At 36.9% G+C, this 15589-nt stretch overlaps 1 protein-coding gene across 7 annotated transcripts in view; it reads right to left on the bottom strand.

Moving 5' to 3' along the window:
* dtnbb (dystrobrevin, beta b) overlaps nt 1-15589 on the bottom strand; it is a 102039-nt gene that overhangs the window by 53892 nt on the left and 32558 nt on the right. For 6 of the 7 annotated variants that reach the window (XM_034018200.3, XM_034018201.3, XM_034018202.3 and 3 more), the window contains one exon: nt 9104-9228. In XM_034018200.3, the coding sequence (XP_033874091.1) occupies nt 9104-9228 (125 nt within the window). Of the gene's footprint in view, nt 1-7349; nt 8441-9103; nt 9229-15589 lie in introns of those variants that run through there. The other variant, XM_059025741.1, reaches the window with a different exon arrangement.

Genomic DNA, 15589 nt, shown 5'->3' with positions numbered 1-15589 from the left:
TTGTTCCTGCTGGGATTATTAGGCTTCCAGGCCATAGGCTGGAGCCTATTGTTACTGTTGTGTTTATTATTATTATTATTATTATTTATTTATTTTCTTTCTGCCAAAACTTACTCACTTGCTCGACAACTCACCAGATTCGGTAGGTTGGTAGATGCTTATGGGAAGATGGAAAATGCTAAAGAACTTATGTCATAGGTCTCATGGTTTGGCCGCCATACTAGATTGAAAAAAAACATTTGCCTAAATGTAAAAATTTGTCTTTCGAAAACCACTAATTGCAGAGTGCTGAAAGTTGGTATACTTGTTGAGGGATAGTCCAAGATTAACTGGTGTTCGTAAGAAGCTGATAGGTTGTGTGGTATGGCGGCCATGCTGCATGACGTCAAAATCGCACTGTACAGACGCCATAATCACAAACTACAAAGATCTTCTTCTCCCAAACCGCTAGTCCGATTGAAACAAACCCAATGGCACATATGATTGTAGTGTGTTGTCTTTAAAGGGTGTTAAAGGGAAGTTGGTACAATAAAAAACATGGCGGCCTGTAAATCTCCCTCCTGACCTGTGAGGGCGCTAAGCAGTGAGAACAGAGTTCTTTGGACGGGCTGGTCTGACAGTTCTTTCCCAGGGTCGGGAAGTCGGCCAGTCTGGATGAAGGCGAGACTCTGTTGCAAGAACGCATTGACCCGGAAGGTAAACGATGTGGCAGCCGCAGACTGGAGAGGCGGTTGCACTCGTTTACCAAGGGGTCATGTGTGACGGCATAAAAGGGGGCGGAGAATCGTAATCTGTTCCTTCGTTTTTTTATTATTAATAAGTGACCTGGAAGGACCTATGTTTGGTGAAGTAATCGTGAGTGTTTGTTTTGTTCTTTCTATTTGTTTGTTTGTATTCACTTGACAGGTAACATGTTCCGGAGCTGTCGCCAGAGGCCGGTAAAAACCTGGAACAGCACTGCACTCGTATCACTGTAACTGTATTTGCACCACTAGCACTAATTCACGCACTAACAGACTTGTGTATGTGTTTTGTGTGGGTGTATAATAAAAACAGGACTATTATTTGTGGGCCAAACCCAGGGATTATAAATGAAGTAATACACGCTGCTGTATTACTTACCTTCATTACTGTTTACTGATTGTTTCGCCTTTGCACCTGGATTACAATTGTCTGTCTGTTCTTTAATCACCTGCACCTGCACACTATTAACCACTTTGCCACACGGCCACATTGGATGACATCATCAACATACAAAACTGGCTTTAAAAAAAACACTAGTTCGATTGAACCAAAAATTGGCACACATGATCCTAATGTGGTTGTCTTTAAAGGTTGTTCAAATAAAAAGGGAGGTTGCTACAATAAAAAACATGGCGGTCACAATGGATGACATCATCAACATACAAAACTGGCTAATAACTCCTTACAGAGTGCAGATAGGGCCATGGTTACTATGGAACATATATAGTAACTCATGTATGCTCTATCAAAAAATGTCATTGCCCATGACCTTTGAACTCTCCTAAAGGTCAAATGTAAAACTGGCTTATAACTCCTCAGAGAGTGCACATAGGATCATGGTTATTATGTAAAAATGCATTCTGCACTATTTACTAAAGTGTTTGGTACTGGTACTGGTACTGGCATTCTGCACTATTTGCAAGTAAAGCATGCATAAGTTATATTGAATTCTTGGGAGTTCAGAGAAACAAATGTAACACAGCATCTTTGGGCAAAAAAAATCCTAGAAAGACTATGAAGCAAGACAGATAAATAAGGTATACCGTTTTAAATACAAAATATGGTCTTTCATTGAGTAACCTTTTAAAAAAGAGCCACAAAGAGACCTTTGATGCCACATGTCACTGTTTCCCGCTGTGTATTCCTTGGACAGAGTGAACAAAGGCTTACATTAAAGAGGTCCTGTTACTTTAATTTGCATGACATCATTGTCAATTTTAGGAAATGATTTGAACGGTCTGTTCATACTGTATGTCTCATACATCATGTTGATGGCTAATGCTGGCTGTTTGAAACAGATTGTCTCCTCTACGGAATTATTAAGCTATAAATAGAGGAAATCTGAAATAATAATAATAATAATAATAATAATAATAATAATAATAATAATAACAACTTGAACTGCCAGACAGTTTTATGGCTCCCAAGCCCCAGTACCAGTACCAAACACTTTAGTTCTTGATATTTGACATGTTTGAAATCAGTAACTTCACCAGTTCTCCAGAAGAAGATTTTGAAAGTTTTTTCCAAAAAATGCATCAGGCGGCCATCTTGGTTCACGCACACGCACTTTTTGAAAAAGTAAATTGTACTGATACAGGCATAATGTGTTTTCAGGTTTGGAGTTAATCAAAAAAAACGTTTTTAAACTGAAGCAGTTTTAAATTTAAGATGTAGGTTGTTTTACAAAAGAACACCATTTTGCCATATTTTAATTCCATTGTCCCCAGGATGACGCCTAACAAGTTCAGAGTTAGTTGGTTAAACGGTTTGCAAACAGAAGCAGTTTCATGTTTGGGGGTTTTGACAGTACAATTTATTGCAGCAACTTCTGCTTTGCAAACTTGAAGCAGTTTTGGGTGCTGATGACATATGCAAAGTTTGAGATCAACCGGTTCACCGTTTCCCAAGAAGAAGATTTTGAAAGGTTTTTCCAAAAAATGCATCAGGCCGCCATCTTGGTTGACGCACGAGTGCAATCTTTTTTGCATCTGAACTGTAATCTACACGGGATGACACCTGCCAAGTTTCATGTTCATTGGTTACACCGCGTGCGAACAGGAGCAGTTTGAATTTGATAGACGAAGAAGAAGAAGAAGATGATTCCCAGCAATTATGTCTGCTGGGAAGCCTAGTAATAATAACAACCTTTAGTTACACAGCAATAAGAAAATGAATACTGTCATGTATGATTCTATGCAAGATGGAGTGAATCTTCATATTCCATGCAAAATGGAGTGAAAAAAATAAACCCACCTCGATTTTTTGTTTCTAGTGGAATTTTACATTCATCAGATGCCACTGCATCAGATTTTTTTTAATAAGCAGAATATTTATACAATAATATTAATATAAATTACTTTGTATTCCTTGGTTTACAGAAAATGAAGACTCAAAACAAAATGAGTGGCTGGGCTGTGAGCACAAAAACAGTTTACATTTTCTGAACCTGGAATATTCAAGACATGTGCAGCATTAAGGCCATCTCAAGTCAAAGGAGGCTGAATAACGAAGCAAGCTGCATGAATGCATTGTTTTAAAAACAAGCACTACTTGATATTCCTGGGCATTTAAATCTATATTTTTTCTACAGTTACATTTTCAATGGTCACTTAAATGTATCATTTTTCCATTTATAGTACTGTTTTAAAAACTTTAAAACCATAACAATATGAGTATCCTTGTATTATTCACCAGACTAAGGCTGTAGAGAGCAGGTGTACATTTATTAAAACCATTGAAAACTCACTTTGCAGTGTTAAAGGCTTCAAACTTACCAACAACCTCCATTCCCAAGGTCATCCTAACTCCGAGGTTCTACTGTAATAGTCTTACAAGTTACAGTACTGTTGGGCACATTCCCCTCGTGCCTTCTTTAAAATAAATACATAAATAATTTGGAACTAAGACCTATCTTTTACCATAGTTTTCCATGGTTAAAACAGGAACCCCTTGTAAACATGCAGGTATTGCAAATACGAAAATCACTCTCCTGTCAGTTTCAGATACTTTGAAGGGAAAACACAGTGTCAGTTTATTGCTACATTTCAAACAACTTTGAGTGTTATATTTCCTGGGCAAATACCTGCAGTTAATGACCTTCCACTAAACAAATAACCTCTGTGTCTTCACCACTGAAAACCGATTATCTATAGAAGAGTAAATGCAACTTAAATTGCTTTTTTTGGTGGCTGCCAATATGCCACTGTTTAAAATCCCTATTTTATTGAGAGGAATGGTAGTTCCTCACACCAAGTTATCAGCAAAGCGCGAGAACTGCCTGACTCTCGATACAGCAAGGACAGTTTATGTGTTTTCAGGGTATTGGTGCAGCAAAAGTAAATCAGCCAAAATCACCATTTCACTTTAAATTTGTAGTTCCCAACACTCTCAGGTAAAATGTAGAAAACAAAAATTCAATACCTATCATACAGTAAGAGAAATAAGTCACCAAAGTAAGATAAAAATGGCCTTCTCCTCCTCCTTCGACCAACGTATTTTTTTGCAGATCCCAGGCACTTGTATATTACAGGACATCTGAGTTTAATGACAATTAACTTGTTTTGTCAACATGGAAATATACTAGGGAACGCACTTATTGTGACATCTACATTATGTGGGGAAGCTATAAAAAAGGCCAACAAGATCCTCGGATATATAGTGAAAAGTGTTGAATTTAAATCAAGGGAAGTAATGTTAAAACTTTACAATGCATTAGTAAGACCTCATCTAGAATATTGTGTTCAGTTCTGGTCATCTCGCTACAAAAAGGATATTGCTGCTCTAGAAAGAGTGCAAAGAAGAGCGACCAGAATTATTCCGGGATTAAAAGGCATGTCATATGCAGACAGGCTAAAAGAATTGAATCGATTCAGTCTTGAACAAAGACGACTACACGGCGATCTGATTCAAGCATTCAAAATTCTAAAAGGTATTGACAATGTCGACCCAAGGGACTTTTTTGACCTGAAAAAAGAAACAAGGACCAGGGGTCACAAATGGAGATTAGATAAAGGGGCATTCAGAACAGAAAATATGGGCACTTTTTCACGCAGAGAATTGTGAAGGTCTGGAACCAACTCCCCAGTAATGCTGTTGAAGCTGACACCCTGGGATCCTTCAAGAAGCTGCTTGATGAGATTCTGGGATCAATAAGCTACTAACAACCAAACGAGCAAGATGGGCTGAATGGCCTCCTCTTATTTGTAAACTTTCTTATGTTCTTATGTTAAATTATTTATTTCTGTTTTAAAATGTAACATTTGCATGCAAAAAAATCTTTCAATCTTTCAAAAAAAGGTCTGGCATACGTGGGATTTGCACCTATAACCTTCAGTTTTCAAGTGTGTTGTGTTACTGTCATCAGTGCTACACGATTAGTTGAAAAATGAAGTCAGCCAGCAGAGAATTCTTGGGACTTTGTTATATTTTTCATTCATCTTCATCATCATCATCATCATCATTCTGAGATTCTGATCTTGAGCTATGAAAATGTTTGGTTTCCTGTCAGTGTAACGCTCATTGTGGTCCCTATTGGCGCAAGGAAGTACGGTTTCCTCTCTCGATACTGGTTGATGAGAGTAACGCTATTTGTAGTCCCCACAGGATAAAAAGGAACATTAATTTCTGAGAATTAGCTATACTGAAGGATAGCTTATATATCTGGTAAAAGTAAAACATAAATAAATAAATTAATATAAATATTGAAATAAATGAATATAGACATTTCTTTCTTTATTTATTTATCTTGATATTTACTTATTTAGTTTCACTATCAGATAAACACTGCCATTTAATACTGTATGAAAACAAAAATAAATATTCAACAGTTCTTGTTCAATTGTATATTAGTGAAGATTTTTGTACAAAAAGATAATTTGAAAGTATATTTACTTTCAAATTTAAAAAATATATTCTAATGACCTGGACAATTGCTTTGTTGCAGGACTTATTGTCCGTTCAGTTTGACACGTCTGTCTTTTATACATGTTACATGTATTGTAAGGGGAACGGGGAGTGAGCGAATGAGTGGGGAGAATGTGTGTTGTTGTTTATGGGGGTTGCAGAGCATATTGAGAATTCAACACTGTCTCCCTGAGTTAGGGTTGCCACCTGTCTGGGTCTGACCCGGACAGTCCGGGAATTGGCATCTGTGTCCGGGTGGCAGGAATTAACAAGCCCGGATGCTCTAATGTCCGGTTTTTAAGTGAACCTTTTGTTCTACAAAGTGTCAGTAAAATCAGCTTCAGCAAGTGACAGTAAACAGTTAAGCTAAGGAGACTGTACTAAAAGGACTATGCTGTGCAAAAAGAAGCACAGCATTAACAATATGTAAAGTACGTGCATAACAATTTCTGTTCAGTTTTCAAGTTGCCTAAAATTACAGGTAGATGGATGCAGTTTGCAATTATTGTGCTTTGAAATATGTTATAAATGATGATTCTGTGATTTCATATTAGTTCAGCAAAATAATAAATGTAGCATAATGCATTCTGTTAACGGTAAAGGCATATTTTATGTAAGGACTGGGAATCACCAACCCGCTTAATTGTGTTAAACTGTATTACAGTATACTGCAGTTTTGATAGATCAAGGTTGACTGAGAAATATGTCCGGGTTTGATCTGTGGAAAAGGTGGCAACCCTACCCTGAGTACTACTTCCTAAACATGAACACGTTACAATATACTAAATGAACAGATCAAGCTTATTATGAGTTTGAAAAATCAGATGAAAGCTTTCAATACAATCGGGATAATACATAATCATTATTTACAAAATCTTGTTCACCTTGTTACTTGTTAAAAGCTGTAACTTTACTGATATACTACTTGCAAATGTTCATTTAAATGTTCAAACTTTCATTTGTACCCATAACTTTAACGTGCATACGGTATAGGGTATATATATATATATTATATACACACACATGCATACGGTATAGGGTATATATATATATATTATATACACACACACACACCGTATTACTTGGAATTAACCCCACCCTCGAATTAACGCCTCACTCAGATATCAGCTGTTTAATAGACTCCGCCCTCGAATAAACGCTGCTCTCAATAAAGAAACGTAAAGGTATTTTTTTTCTACTTTTTTGTAGAAACAATTGGGGCAACCGTGACCCCCACCCACATGGCTGCCCCAATTGTTTCTTCTAACTTACCTTGTGTTTTTGATACAAGTTAGAAAAAACAATTGGGGCAACCTTGGCCCCCATCGGTTTTACAGTTGTGCCCGTTTGCTTTTTGCTGGGCAAAGTTGCCCCAATGGTTTCTTGATATCTGTTTTTGATATCTCCACTTTAAATGGCTGGGCACTTTTGATAACTTGGCTTTTTTTTCACATTTCCAATGTGTTTTAGTTTCAGATTAGACTAACAAAGATGGCAGAAGAAACAGATTTCCTTATCTCCTCTACCCACTTGTCTTACTTTTCTTCCCTGTTTGTTTGTCAGTTTAATTACTTCCCTAATGTGTCGCTTCCACTTACTGTACTGTCTTCTGAATTACCATGGCATTTGAAATGTAATTCTGCCTGTTTACACTGTTTGGTTGTTATTAGATGCAAATTGCCTCAAAAAAATGCCCAGTGTACTGTAAATACAGACTACATTTCTGTGCCAGACCTTTTTTTTTTTTTTTTTATTATCTGGGTTTAAAATACGTTTCTGCAATGGTGATTGCCAAGACTGGCAACTCAGCGATACAAATATATATTTTGCAGTAAATGGGCAATAGATATCCTGCCTCTTTCTTGGATGAAATTCCAAGAAAAAGAGATTTGTATTTATTAAGTGTACAATCCGAGTAGGGTACAAGACAAATAATAACATTTTCAAATGGACCGGAGAACATAATTTACTACTTTCCATCTCAACCAAATAAAGGTATTAGAGGCATTAAGCTTTGAGAAATGGCAATGTATCCATCCAGAACAATTTAAACAAATTTCACAGCATGCAGACTGGTCACGTGGAGTCCATCCTGGCTGCCCATGGTGGGCCTACACCGGAATGAAAGTGTTACACTGAAGTTTCAAATAATTTGCTTCTAACCCTGTTCATATGTATGTAGAGATGGTAGACTCTGTACTATAATTGCGTGGTATTTGTACAGCATTTACAACAATTCTGCAAGGAAACATTTCAAGATGTTTCAGTAATACTGTACTGGTTCCAAGTTACTGTCTATTTCTTACTTAAATATTACAGATGAAAAAACAATTCTGCAATCAAAGCAGCACACATTTATTCAACATTTATCTGTAATCTTTAAGAACTTTTTGACTGCTGTCACTTGTTTGTTTATTTATTTATCTATTTCCAGATTTTATCATGTATTGTATCCATAGTTCTATCTCTTTCTATTTAGTTATTTACTGTATCTAAATATAAACAAATATAAACAAAATTACATCTACAGATAAACCAAAGGTTTATAGCAAAATGCTTTGAGTAATCTTTAAGTAAATACATTACAGTGCACATTAATTAATGAAAATACTGCACTTCCACTGGCTTAACATCAAACAAGATAATTGTCATTTAGGCAAAATTGTAGAACTTGCAAATAGAGATTGTACACAATTCTAAAGCACCACTATTCATCCACACATAAATAAGAAACTGCAAACACGTTATCAACATTTTAGTTCCAAGTCTTCATTAGGAGCCTGGGTGGTGACTGCAGTAAACAGAGAGTGGAGATGTAAAATAGTGAACAGGTTTTTGTTTGTAGGAAAAATTAATACATACATACATAAATAAATAAATAAATACGTAAATAAACGGTCTAATGATCAACAGCTGGCTTCAAGACTGCAATTGTTGTTTTTTTAAGTTAACGACCCCTCTTCCTGTACCAGTTCCCATCAAAACAGAGTCTAACCGGTTGTGGAGTTTTACAGCTACAGCTTCATAAAGTCGAATTAAACATGCTGAATAATGTTAAGTTAATGTATTGAATTACATACCGCTTTGCAGTTTTCAATATACTTTACGAAAAACTGACAAATTGTAAAATGTGATATTTTGAAATCTAACATGAAATACTGTACTACTGTTATGGCTTCAAGGAGACTTTTGCAAAATCATTTTGTAGTTTCTTTGATTAAATGATGTTAAATAAAAGATCTATATAATGTTCATAGTTTTTTTTTTTTTTTTTAAACCATGTCTCAATCCTAAAATTCTAGGTGACGCAACACTTTTGACCCTAGCTGTACAAGATCTGTGCGAGAAATGTTTCCTGTGCTGTGGTAGAATCCAAACAAAGCATATTTTATGTAAACTCCAAAATGTGGTACTGCATGTTCTACGATACATATTAAAGAGTCCCTTTACTTACACTATGTGCGCTAAGTCAAGAGGTTTTTCTGGCTGTTCAGGGAACATAGGATGAGAGGGTTCCCTGCTTGGAACACATCCAAGAGACTTGCTTATCGCATGGCTCAGCTTCTTTGCAGGTGATTTCTATGAAAGAAAAGAGAAGTAGTCATTGAAACTCAAATTTTGTGACTCCTTTATTGAAAGTTACAGTAAAATAAGAAAATGAATAAAATATATTTAACAATTTTTTTTAATGCAACAAAAATACATATTTCTTAAATTAGAAAAAAAAATGCTCTTCATGGGACCACAAGTAAGTTTTTACACAGTTCAATGTTATTTCCTGTTTTTAAAATCAGCTTTTGCTCTCATTCTCTCCCATAAGAAACTACTCAAGTAGCCACCAGTCCCTTGACTTCTATTACATTTATTAGGGAAGGGTGGATTTATATTGTTATTTGACACTGCTAATATCTGCAGTCATGCAAAGAGTCTGTCCGTCCTTCTCATTCCATATCTCACTAATTACAAAGTACTTCATGGACAGCACTGTCTCTCAGTTCTGAGGCCAGGAAACCACTCAGTGTGGTATTCTGTAGTACCCCGCCTGTGCACGACTACAAACCGAGGTACTTAGGAGTCACCCTTGATCAGACCCTCAACTACCGCCAGCACCTCGAATATTCCAGCAACAAGACCAAATCCAGGGTCAACATCATCCAGAAACTTGCAGGGACCTGCTGGGATTGCGATGCTTGTACCCTCCGGACAGCAACACAAGTAATGGTCTTACTGACAGCAGAGTATTGCTCGTCCGTCTGGTGCAACAGCCTGTACACAAGGTTTGTCGACACACAAATCAACACCGCTCAGTGATGCACTTCAATCTACAGCACTACCATGGCTACCAGTACTCTCCAATATCCCACAGCTGAACGTCAGACGAGACGCGACGTTCTCCGAGAGTACAATAAGATTATAGCCAACCCGGACCTACAGATACATCAGCAAATCACCACCACCCAGCCGCCTAAAGTCTAGGAAACCCTTCTGGACCCATGCCTTGACGCTTCTGTCAGCTGGGAAAGACACCAACAGCCGGTGGCCAGACATGTAGTCAGCCTGCAACATCCCTAGCAAGACAATTATTGAAAAATCTAACAAAGGAACTATCTGGCTTCTCCTTGTCTTGAAGACACTGGAGTGCACTCAACCATGTTAGAACACATGGGAAGTGTGGCTCCCTCCTCCATAAGTGTGGAATTAAGGAGTTGTCTACTCATGACTGCGGTGAAGAGGAATTCATCACTCAAATCACTGATCACTGCCCAATACACACTTTTACAGGAGGTACAAGTGGAATCCATCTGGCGACCCTAGAAGCCATCAAATGGCTTTCCAAACTCAACATACAGCTATAAACTCGGTCTGTTGCTTTTCAAATGCCATATGAAAGAAGAAGATTGTCTCACACATAAACTAAATGATATATTGTACGAATAGAGTTGTGGATTGTACGAATAGAGTTAGTTCTATACTTGGTTCTTATTCATTTGCAAGGAAATCAGTTAAACTGGAGTAGGTCATGCCTGCCTTTTCACACAGTGAAGATATTCTGACAATGGTTGTTCACACCAGAATACACATTTCTAGTTTGGTTTGATTTTGTTAAAAACACAAAACTAAAAAAAAAAAAAAAAAAATGTAAAATGTTAATACTGAAATCAAATATTATAAAATACAGCTTTGAAGCCCATGCTTTTATAAAATATATTTTATAAAATTAAACTAATCATTATCGGTCAAGCTTTGTATTATTTATATATATATAAAAAAAGCTAATAACTCCCCCTGCCTTAAGGCAAGAGAGTGCATGGTGATGTATTACTTTATTTTTTAATGTAGTAATTCAGCCTTTAGGTCAGTCAGAGAAAGCTTGAAAAATCTTGGTAATATATTGATGGCTCGATTCATTCTTTCTTGCAGCTCTAGCAATCATCTTTGTGAAACTTTCCAGGGAGTAAACTGGCTGCCCTTGGTTCAAGGTCAAGCAAGTGCCTCATCTTGCTGGCAGAAAAATAATTAGTGCTGCTTCCTTAGGACCTTGGCTCACGACAACAAAATAATTAACATTTACTTCAAGATATTGGAAGTATTGGAAGCTTATCTGTTAATTACCGTCATGGAGCCACATTGCCACAGTTTATTTTATTTTACAGATATATCAGTCCAGTTGTTTTTCATGAGGTGCTAAATTTAATGTTTTAAACCGTCACTATCACAGTGAGCTATGTATTTGTTTTTCCTGTATCTGTTATTCTGTTTATTGAGCCTCATAATTTGCCCAGTCAGATCCAAAAGCAGAACTATTAATAGAAAAATGCAGAGATTGGGTCACTACTTTACCCATAATAAGTGTGAATTACTTTAAAAGGCAGTCGGGTTAATTTAAAAGTCAAACAACCTCAGTATCATCTTCATATCACCCAAAGAATTTCAGCTTGCTTAAATTAAAAAAAATGACATTCATTAAACAGCCTAACTACAGTAAGCAAAGACAATTGTACAGTATGTTAAGAAAGGAAGCAGTCAACTACACAATTCGTGTCAGTACTATTGACTAAATAGCAGACTGAAATTAGAAAGTAGTACTACCAAGGCTCACATATTTGTTTTTAAAACACATTGTTAAATTGCATGTGGCCGAAAAAAAAAAGTACACCGTCTGTTTTTACCATATAAGCCAATGCTGTATAGCACCAGAATTATTTTGAAAAAACTAAAATCCTTTTTCTATTTTCTGTTTTGCTATCTGAGCTATACAGCTTAATGATGACATACAGTACATAAAGTAGTTGTTGTCTACAAAAGAGGTACACACAGTGAAACCAGCAAACTTCTATCAGGCTATGAAAGAAAATGTAAATAGCTGTGAGTACAGCACTTTACAGTAATATCATACCCGAGAAGATTCAAAAGAAGAGTATACTTTTTTTTTCATTTACAACATTAAACCACTGGGCGGGCAAAACATATTCTGATATAAGAACATAAGAAAGTTTACAAACGAGAGGAGACCATTCGGCCCATCTTGCTCGTTTGGTTGTTAGTAGCTTATTGATCCCAGAATCTCATCAAGCAGCTTCTTGAAGGATCCCAGGGTGTCAGCTTCAAAAACATTACTGGAGTTGGTTCCAGACCCTCACAATTCTCTGTGTGAAAAAGTGGCCCTGTTTTCTGTTCTGAATTCCCCTTTATCTAATCTCCATTTGTGATCCCTGGTCCTTGTTTCTTTTTTCAGGTCGAAAAAGTCCCCTGGGTCGACTCTGTCAATACCTTTTAGAATACTACATTTTTAAAAAACAGCCATCCTTTTTCTGTGGATGTTTTCTCTATTTTACTCCAATCTACTTCTGTTAGTCTCTGTTTCATACCTTCATAGTTTGCTTTTCTAAAATTGTAAACCTTAGCTTTAGTCATTACTTTTGGGGTTTTAAAAATCACTTCAAATGTTTGCTAATGGATCTCTGACCTGTTGTTTTAGTTATTCTGTCCGCTATTTGAAAAAACTAAATCAAGGCATGCCTCCCCTCTAGTCGGTGTCTTGACAAATTGCGTTAGGGAGCAGTCAATTTCATCCGTCATGCTCCCCACTGGGTTGTCCCATTTTATACGGGGGGAAGTTGAAATCCCCCATTAGTATGGCTTCTCCTTTGCTACACGCATTTATTTATTTATTTATTTATTTATTTAAAATTTAGTCGTTGCCAATCAGTTTTATTATTTTCTCCCCAATTTGAAATGCCCAATTATTTTTAGGCTCAGCTCACCGCTACCACCCCTGCACTGACTCGGGAGGGGCGAAGATGAACACACGCTGTCCTCCGAAGCGTGTGCCGTCAGCCGCCCGCTTCTTTACACACTGCGAACTCACCGTGCAGCCTCCTCAGAGCTACAGCGTTGGAGGACAACGCAGCTCTGGGCAGCTTACAGGCAAGCCTGCAGGCGCCCGGCCAGACTACAGGGGTCGCTGGTGCGCGGTGAGCCGAGGACACCCTGGCCGACCTAACCCTCCCTCCCCCCGGACGACGCTCGGCCAATTGAGCGCCGCCCCCTCGGAGCTCCCGTCCACGGTCGGCTGTGGAATAGCCTGGACTCGAACCGGCGACGTCCAGACTATAGAGCGCATCCTGCACTCTAGCGAGTACTTTTACTGGATGCGCCACTCGGGAGCCCCTCTACACGCATTTCTAATGTCATTGTATAACAGATTATTTTGCTCAGCGTCTGAATTTGGCGGTCTATAGCATGCTCCTATCATTATGCCCTTTGATTTTTTGTCCATTATTCTGACCCATATTGATTCTGTGTTGTTTTCTTCGTCCAGATTTAACACCTAGGCTTCAAGACTATTTCTTATGTATAGCACTACCCCTCCGCCTCTTCTGTCCTGCATGTCTTTCCTATACAGTGCATACCCACTAATATTATATTCGTCTCCATCACTCTCAGACAACCAAGTTTCTGTAACACCTATCATATGTTGGACATCCTTACACAATTACGATTTGGCATCTGGAGATTCTATATTGGTATTCCAGAAAGAAATGTATAGTCATCAATAGATGCAGTGCGGTTGAGTAAAAGATGGTCAGGCAATATTTGTTATTAAATTCTTTGAACAGGTCCCATCTAACTACATACCTGGGAAGGGGGCGTCTCTGCTGACTTTTTCTTTGTCTTTGATACACTACTGTATGTATTTTATACAGCTTTTTATTGCTACTTCATTACAGTGTTTGTAAAACATGATAATATCCTATCCCTCTATGTTACAATATGTTTGTGCTGTCAGGTGATACCATGTTGTTTTCTGCTGTTGAGCCCCAAGACTACCTAGTAAGGTGCTACTACTGTTTTGTGAAAATGGTAAAGCTGGTACAGTACTCTGTTTGTGACATGCATGCACAGGTTTATGGGCATAATTCAAAGACAGTTGTAATATGTTTTGTTTTAACAAGTACAAATACATTAAAGTTACCCGCCAAGGAGTATCAGATTCTAAACACAATGTACAGTATTTGGAAGCTTCTACTGCCATCTGGTGAGCGATTCTAGACCTTGCAATTGTGATCATATTTATAAACCTGTTGTATGTTTCGGAAAAGCTTCACCCGACATTCCATATGAAGAATAATAAAAAATAGAAGCTTTGCATGTCTTCTTATTTAAAGGCTACTTTTCATTTATTTTTAAATTCTGGGGATTGGTTTTACATTCATCTGAGAAGCCTTGGATTCCTCAATTGAAAAACTACAACAAAAATCCATCAAAATCCAATACTGTAAAATTGTGTCAAATAAATGTACAGTACACAGGTGCGCTCTTTAACAATAGTAGCCTGTAAATAATAAATATGATATATTAGTTATGTTTAGCTGGTAGGACAAGGGTCTATAATATGGGAATTTTGAGAAAAAATTAATATTTACTATGGAAGTTGTTTCAGCTTATAACTACCATAGGGTATATTTGCAGAAATGAACTATGCCACATTCTTACTTTTCCTCAATTTGTACTGAATCCTACGTAATTTGTCCAACTTTTCATCCATTATTTAATGTGATCACCATATTTAAACAACTTCAGTCGTCATTATGTTGTTTAGCGTTAAAAGATGCAATACATATATTTAAACATATTCATAATAATGTAGGAAACATACCTTAAAATTAGCAAAACTGCACATGATGCCTTCATAGGATTCAATACACAAAACTTGATAGGACTTCTTTCTTGCGAACACATTTTCAATAAATCATATGCCATTTAACAATGTGATTGCAAGTCTATTATGTGGGAACAACATCTTTTTAATACTAGGAACATTATTTTGATTTATAGTCCCAACACAATGTGATCCCAACAGAATATGTACAAGTTGAGCTTTCCCATTTCATTCTCCAGAATTGTTTTAACAGTCTTTAACCAAATAATCTTTTCAACTGACATTCAACACATGAATAACGTGTTTTCATTTTTTTATTATTTCAATTTAATGATTTAAAAAGGTGCTAGAATAAAACTGAAAGCCATTGCTTTTCATAAAAATAAATAAGCTGTATTAATGAATACAAAATATACAATCTGCATAATGGTTAAATGTACTTCAAAAATAATCCATGACTAGTGTAGGTGTATGCAGAGACAGACGAGATATATTCCTTTGAAGTGCAACTCTTTTTTTCTGCATCTCTTATACAATGTGTCACAAACACATTTTTGAAAAATAATAACTTGCACACATTACCGGCACTTTATAACTGTTCGAAAGTACAGAATTTGAGGTCCAAGGTTGCCATTGTGACTAGATTCTAGCAGTAAGAAATGTGGGTCAGTTCAATAAAGGGGTTAAAAAGATTTATAAAAAGTAGGATGGAACACCATAGCAAATTAAAGTGTTGAATAGTCATCACAAAACAGATAATCAGCATACCATATGCTA

The sequence above is a fragment of the Acipenser ruthenus genome, chromosome 6, assembly GCF_902713425.1.
Source record: "Acipenser ruthenus chromosome 6, fAciRut3.2 maternal haplotype, whole genome shotgun sequence".
Lineage (NCBI taxonomy): Eukaryota > Metazoa > Chordata > Actinopteri > Acipenseriformes > Acipenseridae > Acipenser > Acipenser ruthenus.
This window is presented reverse-complemented; position numbering and strand designations above follow the sequence as displayed.